The sequence below is a fragment of the Nematolebias whitei genome, chromosome 9 (genome assembly GCF_014905685.2).
Source record: "Nematolebias whitei isolate Nwh7 chromosome 9, NemWhi1, whole genome shotgun sequence".
In the NCBI taxonomy this organism is placed as follows: domain Eukaryota; kingdom Metazoa; phylum Chordata; class Actinopteri; order Cyprinodontiformes; family Rivulidae; genus Nematolebias; species Nematolebias whitei.
The window spans coordinates 33,106,708-33,117,719 of record NC_056506.1 but is presented as its reverse complement, the minus strand read 5'-3'; the positions used below and the strand labels follow the sequence as shown (position 1 = coordinate 33,117,719).

Sequence of the window (11,012 nt, the reverse complement as noted above, 5' to 3'; positions counted from 1 at the left end):
ATATATATATATATATATATATATATATATATATATATATATGTATAATTAGCTAAAAGTAATTGTAAACTTTTAAATCTAACTGAATAATTCACGACTGACAACGATTCAAAGCTTTATCTTACCCTCTTATTCGGGCAAACTGTCTTAGGTTCTGCTCTAGTAAAATCTGGGAGGGGGCTGCAGATGGAAGAGGAGTCGATGAGGTTATGGCAGAGGTTGTGACCTCTGGGCTAGTCGGCTGCATGCCTTTAGGTTCCCCCATAGACAGGCCACACACCTTGTCCACCTGTGGGGAAAGCAGAGCAAACACACACCTGCTAAGCAAAGAGAACATATGAAAGTGTGGGTGAAGCTACAGGGTGGTTTCCAAACCACTCTAACAACAGCATATTTGAAGCATTTATATGCAAATGAGTCATTACAAAGTATTTTATTTAGATTGATGCAATCACATTACAGATAAAGAATGCTAACATTTTGGTGGTTAGATGAATGATCGATGTGGGAAAAGGTAGACGTGAAGGGAGGAATGTGATGAAAGAAAAGGGCTGTGAAGAGTGAGTTCTTGCCAGGAGGGCTGACAGTAAATATAGCACATTCCACTACATCACAGAGATGAATGCACGTGTGCACTTTTGGCAACGGCTTCAAGTATCTTCAGTGGGCTATTAAAGCCTGCGGTGGAGGAAAGGAGACAGCAGAACCATAAGGAAAAAAAAAGAACCATGCTTCAAACTAACGGACAAAATCAATGACATCTCATTGGCTTAAAAGCCTCTGGGCAGTGTTGTTAAATGATCCTCAATTAGCCAAAGAGACAGGCTGCAATGGCTTTTTTGTGCTAGATTGAGTAAGTCCTTATAGAGATCAGTGCATATACACTGCTTTGTCTAAAAGGATGAGTCATTTGACAATAAAGGCATCAATCATGCTTAGCTTTTTGAATTTTTTTTTTATTTGAAAACCTTACTAAATAAATAAGTGAAAATAATGGAGATGTATCTAGTCAACTTCACTGGCCAACTTCAAAAGGTCTAAAAATTTAAAAGAACAAATGGAAGTTCACATAAGTATTGTTCAGATCAATATTCATTCTCAGTCTGTGTAGCCTTAATGCACTTCCATGGCGCTAAATGAGGGTTTGATTAAAGCCAGAAAGCTTCACTCAGTGTACATTTTAATTTGCATTATCTTTGTAGTTTGAATGCAAACTGTCCTGACCCATGCTGTAGGGCCACCAATTGACCTTGCATGTCTCCGTACAAGCATCAAGTTATTACTTGGATTTCTTCTGATTTTTTTTTTTCTTCTTTCTGCTGCTCCCTTTTTCAGGGGTTGCCACAGCAAACTAAGTTGCACGAAGACTTGGCAGTTATTTTTTACGCCGGATGCCCTTCCTGATGCAACCACAGACCACCGAGCTACCGCAGCCCTTCGTGTGGAGCAGAGCGCCACCATCCAGGACATCCGGAGGAGCAGATGGTGGGGGTTAAGGGCATTGCTCAAGGGCCTTGCTCAAGGGCCCACAGTGGGATGAATGAAGGTGGGGGCAGGTGTGGGTGCTTCACCTACCCCACCCACATTTTTGATGTTGTCGGTACCGGGGTTTGAACCGGCGATCTTCCGATCACAGGCCCACCTTCTTTAATCTCTGCGCCACCACTCCCTTACCTGGATTTCTTCTCATAAAAAGGGAAAAAGGCACAGTGATGGGAGATTGTGATGAAGTAGGGATTTTACACAAACTGCTGGCTTCCTTGTATAAACAATTTACTTAATGGCATTTTATGATGTACATGAATCTAAAAAAGTTAAATCTGGTCCTCTGGACATTCAAAAAACAAAACAAAGCAAAACAACCAAAATGTAGAAACGTTTCGTCTTTCATCCGAAAGACTTCCTCAGTCTGAGGTGCTGTACTCAGCCCAGTCTTATAAATAGCACCTTCTCAGAGTGGATCAACCAGTTTTGCTGCTGACAACCAAAACCAGCTGCTCACATGATAAAGAAGGACCATCAGCCTAACGATGGATCATTAGCACACTGATGGCTATTTACTATTCACAGAGGGCTGAGTGATACTAGCAATCACAGCATTGTACAAGGGGACAGTTGAACCCGGAGGCCTCCACTCCCGTTTAATGATGGATGACTTCTTTTCACAAAGATGGCCTCCTTTACTCCTCTTTCAAACCATTGTTCCTCTCTATCCAGGATGTGAACATCTTCATCCCTGAAAGAGTGACCACTGGCCTGGAGATGAGTGTAGACCGCAGAATCCTGGCCTGATGATGTTGATCTTCTGTGCTGGGCCATCCTTTTGGCCAGTGGCTGTTTAGTTTCCCTGATGTAAGACTGATCACAGCCCTCCTAACACTAGTACCTAGTAACCTGGTACTCTGTTTGTGCCAGGAGACTGGATCTTTGGGATGAACCAGTCTTTGCCGTAATGTATTTTGGGGTTTAAAAGCCACTGGGACGTTATGTTTAGAAAATAAACATCTCAGTTTCTCTGATACTCCCTCAACATATGGAATGACCACTGGTCTGTGTCTGGGTTCCTCCTTTTCACCTGATGGCTGACTGGAGTCCTGTTTGGGTTTCTTCTCTGCTTTCAGGAAGTCCCAGTTAGGATATCCACGTCTAGAACCTGTCTTGTGTGGGATTTCTCCTTCTGCATGGCTCATGAGTTAGTGGGGACACTGTCTGCTCTGTGATACTGAGTCCTGATGACTCCTAACTTGTGCTCCAATTTTGTGCACACAAAAAAACCCAAAAAAACATTTTGTTTGTTTGTGTGTTTTGCTTTGTTTTGTTTGTTGAATGTCCAGAGGACCAGATTTAACTTTTTTGATTTTTCTACCTGGATTATTGAGCATGCATCAGAATGTATATGAATGTTTCTGTACTGTGCCCTGAGATTACTTTTGTTGTGAATTAGCTCTACAAGTAAATTAAGCTGAAATTAATTTAATTTAATTGTTTCAAAACTTTTGTATAACATTTTCCAGGTGCAAACCCTGTTGCAACCAACCTCTGAGCTATCTTTGTGTGTAATAAGCAGAAAACAATGCCATGTAAGTTTGGACATTGTCTTGATTAATTGTTTTTATTAGATGTTGGGGAAGCAGAACAGTCTGATGAGAAATGGATTACTGGGACAAGACATTAATTGAAAGGGGAAGAGAACTTACCACTATTGGAATGTTGCTATACTAGCAATACTGGAGATAAAAGGATGGGAGGATGTGGGAACTATAGAAACTTCAAAACCCAACATTCAGATTGACTCAGAAACAACTTGAAACCTGGTGTTAAATAGAGAAGTTGTGGAGGGTTACGGCTTCAGTGGTGCAAGTGGTCATTGTGACCACAAAACTAGACAAATGGCTCCAGCAGATACCATGAACAACCTCAGAGATTCAAATTCAAATTCAAAAATACTTTATTAATCACAGAGAGAAATTAAATGTTGTTGTAACTCATCATCCTGGTTTCATTAAAGAGTTGTTACAGATGTTGACAGATCTCTATCCAGGAGACCACAGTCCTAGGAACAGTTACAATACTGTATCCAAAAGCTCACACAATTTGAGCAGGGGACCCAAGATTAAAGTGAAAAGTGCAAACACATGATTTTTATTAAATTATTTGACAAAATGTTTGACAATACAAAAAATATGACCAAATTGAAAAATGGATGATGAGGATTCTGTATGGTGAGCTTCCTATGTAATGTGATTTTTGTTCTGATTGATTTTGGAGTTGTTTGTACCTGCTGTGGCCCGCGTGTTGTAAACTGTACCATGTCAACCACAGTCATCCAAGCTTGCCCTTGTACTTTAGAAGCATTATCCTAGATGAAGCAAGCTAACTTGTGCATTAGCAGCAAGCGATTTCTAAACGGTAAGGCCCTCAATTCCTTACGACACAGAGATAATACCATAACTACCTGAATAATTGCACTTAACCATTCAAAATGTCTTTCAGTCTCCAAACCCTTTCCCTACTACATGCGGGTGGGTCTTAAATCTTGTCTTCAAGCAGACGCTGGGCACACAGAAGGTTGTTTTACTGCATTAACCTTCACTCCCTTTGGACTCATAAAACATGCTCGCATGTGGTAAAGCAACCCACAGCCGCACATGTAAACAAAGCACACGTGCACACATTTCATAGTCATTCTAAGAAAAAGCAGAGCATAGTTATATATTTTTTGATGCAAAACGCTGTGCTCAGACTTTATTTGTACAGTTAGTCTAAAAGCAGATAATGGGATTGTTTTGCATATTTGTTGAATTATTGTAAAAATACCAAATGTGTGTCATTTAAGTAAACAATTTAGCATTTTGTTTAGTATAAAATGTCAGTGTTTAAATACTTGCTTAATTGGGTTCATCTTGTCGAAGTGTTTCATGTCTCTGTTGTTTTTTGTTGCTAAGGGTAAAAAAAAGTATCTATAACTCAAATTTTAGGGATTCATTACACATTTTTTTGACAACAAGAAGTCCAATGGTAGCATGCCCAGACTGCAGTGTTTGGGAGGTCTGAGGCACTGCATGTGGAAGTGTGTGTGCGGCTGTAAAAGTTGTAAACTGGGCAGGTTGTGCAAGGGATAAGTAGGCTTTAAATTGAGCAGGGCGACTAGTTTAACTGTCAGCATAAATAAGTGTAATCAAAGTCAGCAAAATGTTTATTATGTTAGGTTACCCAAGCAGTTGGTAGTGAATACTTTATGTGCAGTTTAAATTGATTACGTCCCTCCAAAAATATTCATACTGACTTTTTTTTATTATGCAGTTCTATTTTAAGTTCATGACATACATATTAGTTTGATTTTAGTTATCCTGTCAAAGTATCACAAAACATAGTAACATCCTAAAAAACTGATATTTTCAAGAAAGTAAACTTGGGCTTTATACCCGGTGCCATTTCTCACCTTCTTCCGTATGACACTTTGCTTTTATGCAAAAAGACAAAAACGTAAACATCCGAGTAAAATATGAACACCAAGAGGAGGTCACTCTCAGTTTTGTTTGCATTCTCCCATCACTTTTCCCTGCATACCACAGAGAAGAGGTTCAAAATCACAGGACCTCTGAGGAGGCCAGAGAACAGAGAGAAGACCTCCATTTCAAACAATAAGGCAAACATAAGTCACTCTTTTGCCTAACTAAACAGACAGCAGGGTAAACAGAAGGCAAAGTCATTGCAGGGGGAATAAACAGTATCCTCTTAAAGATCCTCTTGAAATACAGACAAACACTCTTATGGCCATTTAATCCTGAGGGCCAATCAGATGACAGGCTGAAAAACGATGAGAGCTAATACATGTCCATAAATCAATTATCTTTTGACCTGCTGATGGCGTGGGAATGAAAATCTAATTTGGTAAAGTGATCTTGCTTGGATTTTAGTGTGCATATGTGTTTGACCACCTGTTTGCCCTTGTTATACCCTGACAATTTCAACTATTTTGTGGAGCATTCCTTGTACGACTGCTTGAGGACAGAGACTGATTGATAGGGAAGACTGATGGGATGCATTCAAACCATGTGGAAATGACAAAGCTTGTGACCTGTGTGCATTTGTGTTGCTTGAATACAATAAAAATCACAACTTCTACTGTAAGTTTAGGCAAAAAATGTAACCAACTGAACATACATGTGTTAAACAAGATTCGACTTATGTTTTTGCATAAAAAGAAAATAGATGTTTATTGATATGTTTCTATACAATGATGAGTGTGACTCTGTATGTGTGTGCCTTGATCTTCCTGAGCCAACAAAGTTAAAAAAAAAAAAAGAGCACAGCAAGAAAATCAGCTCCATCCTAGCCAAGCCCTGAGCCATCCCTTCTCTGGAGACATATTGGCTTACAGATAACAGCAGTGGTCTCTCTCTTTCCAGTTTATTTATCATGGGATTACCCACTAAAGCCAAGGGAACTTTCTCAGCCCCCTCTCACCCCAAGCGCTGTGGGATGTGGGATGAGCAGGGCTTTTTCAGACAGAAGATTCTGATGGTTTCTTTAATGTTTTTTTTCTTTCTTTTTTTTTAATAAAAATGTTTGCATACTTGCCTTGTTGCATCAAGAAGCTATTGTAGCAATAATACCATATTTGCCAATTCTGCAAATAAATGCAAGGCAAATGTTTTGGTAGAAGCTAAAACTTCCTAACACATAAAAAAAAAAGCATACACGTCTTTAATTTTGGTGTTTTATTGGCTCTAGTGTTTTGGCAAATTATTTATTTTGAAGAGTCCTACATTGTGTTGAAATAAAAATATTTATTTTTCTCTTTTTCTTTTGCTAAAACACCATTCGCTTTGGGATTATAATAAAAATGAATGTACCAAAATGGAACTCCATTGTTTGGTGATTTCATAAATTTCTGTACAAAGTAAGGCAGAACAGCATGGTCCCAAAATCATGACATGCTTTGATATATAAAATAAACTTATAACAACATAGAGGTTGAAGAGAATCAGAAACCTCACTTCTGTGTACTGTTTGACACTTGTGAAGAAAAGATAACTTTTCAAAATGAATGTTTGAATGAGAGTCACAGACTCAAGAAGAAAATATGCTAATGTAAGAAGGAAGAGCAAATGCAGCTAATGGATTTAGTTGGTATCCAATTGATTGTGCTTCCCAATTAAATGAAAAGGAAAAAAAAATATGCAATGTCAATTACAGGCATGACCATAAGAAAGATTTAAAAAAGTGAAAAGAAATGCTATTCAGGTTTTTTTTGTTTTTTTTTGCCAGCATTGTTGATTGTTAACAGTTTCATTAAAACTATGACCATTACCTTGTCAGTCACTCATATGTATCATTTAGCAAAGATGTGAACTGAATACAATTTGTGGTCAGATATACATCTATGTTTTGCAAGGATGCAGATAAATGTAGTTTGGCTTTATTTTTGCAGAGTTGTGGTGAAGGCCTTGGGGTTAGGGAAGAAGGCGTGACTGGATGGTTGCCAAGAGAAATCCGGGACCATCTGGGACAATGTGGGTGTGTTGAGGGAATAAGGGAGTTCATCTCCTTCCTCAGCAGCACTGCAGTATTTTTTGTATTGTTAGTTTTGTTTTTTTTATCTACCGTAATTACACACTTTGACAGCAGTGGGCTTTAAAATGTTGCCTTTAGTCATACGAGTGTGGATAACCACAACAAGAAAAGCCTTGCTTTTTATGAGAATTATTGTAAAGAAACTAAATGCATTACAAATATAGCATGTTTGGGTGTTGTACAAATGTAATATAAAGTAGTATTTGAAGCAAGAAGAATATCTAATATGAATATTTTGACCACCTTCACACATTGGTCAAAATTCTGATAAAAGTGCCCTGTATTTAACTCATTTATATCTAAGCTGCTGTATTACGACTCAGCAGAAAGTAGCAACATGTAAAGTTAATTGTGTTAATTGAGGCAGATGTGGTTGTGTGTTTAAGAATGGTCTCCAATGAGATAGTTGGGGGTTAGATTCCACCAGCAGTCACATGTTGAAGTGTCCCTGGGCATGACACTGAACCCCTCATTGCTTCTGATGTGTGTCCCATCAGTGTATGAATGTGATAAAGCACTGATGCGTCTCTATAGAATGATTTGTTCAATGAGCTTTACAGAGCTGAAGTAGAGTGCTGTATGAATGTGCGTTTGGAAGTAAATGAGGGCACAGACTGTGTTGTAAAGCACTTTGAGTATCATGGTTAGATAGAAAGGTGCTGTGTAAGTACAATCCATTTACCATTTAATAAATAAAAGTTACTTTGATTAATGGCATAGTGAGGGTGCTTTTACAACAAGAAGACAACGGGGCCATTCTGTGAGGAGTTTGGAGTTCCACTGCCTGCAAGAATTATTTCCAACTATTTTGACTTTTTTTTTTTTTTTAGCTTGCAATAACCTAAACAAAACAATGTAGAAAACTTGCAAGATGAAGTATCTTTCCTTACATTTCTTATACGTCTGTTGTTTTTTTTTTGTATTACTTTCTGCTTATATGCCCCTTTTTCATTCTTTAAACTTTGCCCTTTGTGTGTTTTTGTCTCCATCAGCCCTCCCCTCCCTGACCTTTTTCTACCTAAATTAAGTCATTGCTAATTAAAAGAGAAACTGTCACTTGTATATCATAGAAAGAAGTGCTTTAGATTTTAATCAGTAAAGAGCACATTAAGCTCCTCCCCTTTAGGTTGGCACTTGATTACTCCGATTAAATTGCTCACAGTTGAAACATAAAGAGATTCAGGCATGGTTTGTTTAGCAGTAAATAGTAGTACTGTAAAATCTGATGACAAATTATATTTCGGTGTTTGACAATCACATACACAAAATGTGCTGAAATATCTTAGTTGTATTACATATAGAGTCAAAGAGAACAGGATTTTAGAAAAAGGAAATTAAAGATGGATAAAAACCTAATATTGAATGTGTGTGGAACTTAAAGTACAAAATAAAAGGAAAATAAAAGCTTGAGAGCAAAAACTTTAGGACCAGGTGTTCGTGTGAAGTCTTCCAATGCAACAGTAGTTACCACAAAAATCATAACACAGGTGCAGTCGGCATTTGTGTTAATCTTACAACAGCTGCTTTGTGGTATCATGTCAGGATTAAAAAGGACAAATGAAAAATGTTCCCTTTTTATATATGTTTGGGTGTGTGAAGTCGCTACCAACTCAAAAACCTGAAATAAAACACCAGTTTGCTGTGGAAAAGTTTAATAGTTCTCAAGCTCAGAACATATTTCGCCAGTCTCCACTCACTTTTATCTCCTCCCATCTTCATATTTACAGTCATAAAATTAGAATATCATCATATCATCATATCAGAATATCATGAAAAAGTTGATTTGTTTCAGTAATCCCATTCACAAAGTCAAACTTGTATATTATATTCATTCATTACACACATACTGATATATTTCAAATGTTTATTTCTTTTAATGTTGATGATTATAACTGACAACTAATGAAAACCCCAAAATCAGTATCTAAGAAAATTAGAATTTACTAATGACCAATAAAAAAAAATGATTTTTAGAAATGTTGGCCAAATGAAAAGTTTGAACTTGAAAAAGATGAGCATGTACAGCACCTAATTCTTAAGTGGGGCTCCTTTTGCCTGGATTACTGCAGCAATGCGGCGTGGCATGGAGTTGATCAGTATGTGATACTGCTGAAGGATATCAAATGTACTGAGAGGCCAGGTTGCTCTGACAGTGGCCATGAGCTCTTCTGAATTGTTGGGTCTGATGTGTCACACCTTCCTCTTCACAATACCCCATAGATTGTCTATGGGGTTAAGGTCAGGCGGGTTTGCTGGCCAATTAAGAACAGGGATACCATGGTCCTTCAACCAGGTACTGGTAGCTTTGGCACTGTGTGCAGGTGAAAGTCCTGTTGGAAAATGAAATCTGCATCTCCATAAAGTTGGTCAGCAGCAGGAAGCATGAAGTGCTCTAAAACTTCCTGGTTGATGGCTGCGTTGACCTTGGACCTCAGAAAACACAATGGGTTTTGTTTCACAATCCTCTCCAGGGTGCGGTTACCACCATCCATCCATCCATTATCTGTACCCGCTTATTCCATTTTGGGTCACGGGGGTCACTGGTGCCCATGTCCAGCAATCACTGTGCGAGGGGCGGGGTACACCCTGGACGGGTCGCAAGTCCATCACAGGGCCACATAGAGACACAGGAGACAAACAACCATTCACTCTCTCACTCACACCTAGGGACAATTTAGAGTTACCAATCAGCCTAGCATGCATGTTTTTGGTCTGTGGGAGGAAACCGGAGACACTATTGCTTGTATATTTTTTTCTACCACATCATTTCCCTCCCTTCGCCTCTATTAATGTGCTTGGACACAGAGCTCTGTGAACAGCCAGCCTCTTTAGCAATGACCTTTTGTGTCTTGACCTCCTTGTGCAAGGTGTCAGTGGTCGTCTTTTGGACAACTGTCGTCAGCAGTTTTCCCCATGTGCGTGTAACCTACAGAACTAGACTGAGAGACCATTTAAAGTCCTTTGCAGGTGTTTTGAGTTAATTAGCTGATTACTGTGGCACCAGGTGTCTTCAATATTGAAACTTTTCACAATATAGGCACTTTTATATGAACTTTTTTTAGGAACTTTTGTATGAAATATTATTATATTTTTATCTGTTGCTGCTGTTGATGCTGCTACACTTGAATTTCCCATCCGTGGGACAATAAAGGCTGTTTCTATTCTATTCTATTCTATTCTATTCTATTCTATTCTATTCTATTCTATTCTATTCTATTCTATTCTATTCTATTTTATTATATTATATTATATTATATTATATTATATATTCTAATTTTCTGAGATACTTAATTTGGGGGTTTCATTAGTTGTTAGTTATAATCATCAACATTAAAAGAAATAAACATTTGAAATATACCAGTCTGTGTGTAATGAATGAATATAACATATGTTCCACTTTTTGGATGGAATTACTGAAATAAATCAACTTTTTCATGATATTTTAATTTTATGACCAGCACCTGTACACCATAATCAAAGTTTCTCATATGTGAAAAGTAAAGACTTATTGTGTGAATGCTTATTAAGTATGCACAATATGGTTTTCCTGTTTATATTTATTATACTGAATTCTGACTTCTATCCATATTCTGTATGTTTTATGATGCAATTCTTGTCCTGCAGTTGTTAATCTATTTCAGAAATGTAGATATCAAAATGTTTAGCTCCTTTAGGAGAAGGGTGCTATGACTTTTGGTTTTGGCGCAACTTTAGCTTTTTAAAACGTTTTGCCTATTCTGCCACTTTTTTTCATAGAAAATGAATTGAGCACATTTGATATCCTTCATTTCTTTAAATCTGTTTACAACCTTTTACAGCTTTTTCAGATTTTGTTCAGCTTCTTTCAGTTTCCTTGTGTAAATTGAAACATTTTAAGCTACTTTCAGCTTAATTCAACTTTTTTTTTTTTTTTTTTTTGGGGGGGGGGGGGG

The 11,012-nt window shown here is 37.8% G+C and overlaps 1 protein-coding gene across 1 annotated transcript in view; it reads right to left on the bottom strand.

Annotated features, from left to right (window-relative positions):
• gpc5c (glypican 5c) overlaps positions 1-11,012 on the bottom strand; it is a 103,321-nt gene that overhangs the window by 43,027 nt on the left and 49,282 nt on the right. Inside the window, exon 4 of the mRNA XM_037681327.1 lies at positions 126-289. Coding sequence (XP_037537255.1) covers positions 126-289 — 164 coding nt within the window. The remainder of the gene's footprint in view (positions 1-125; positions 290-11,012) is intronic.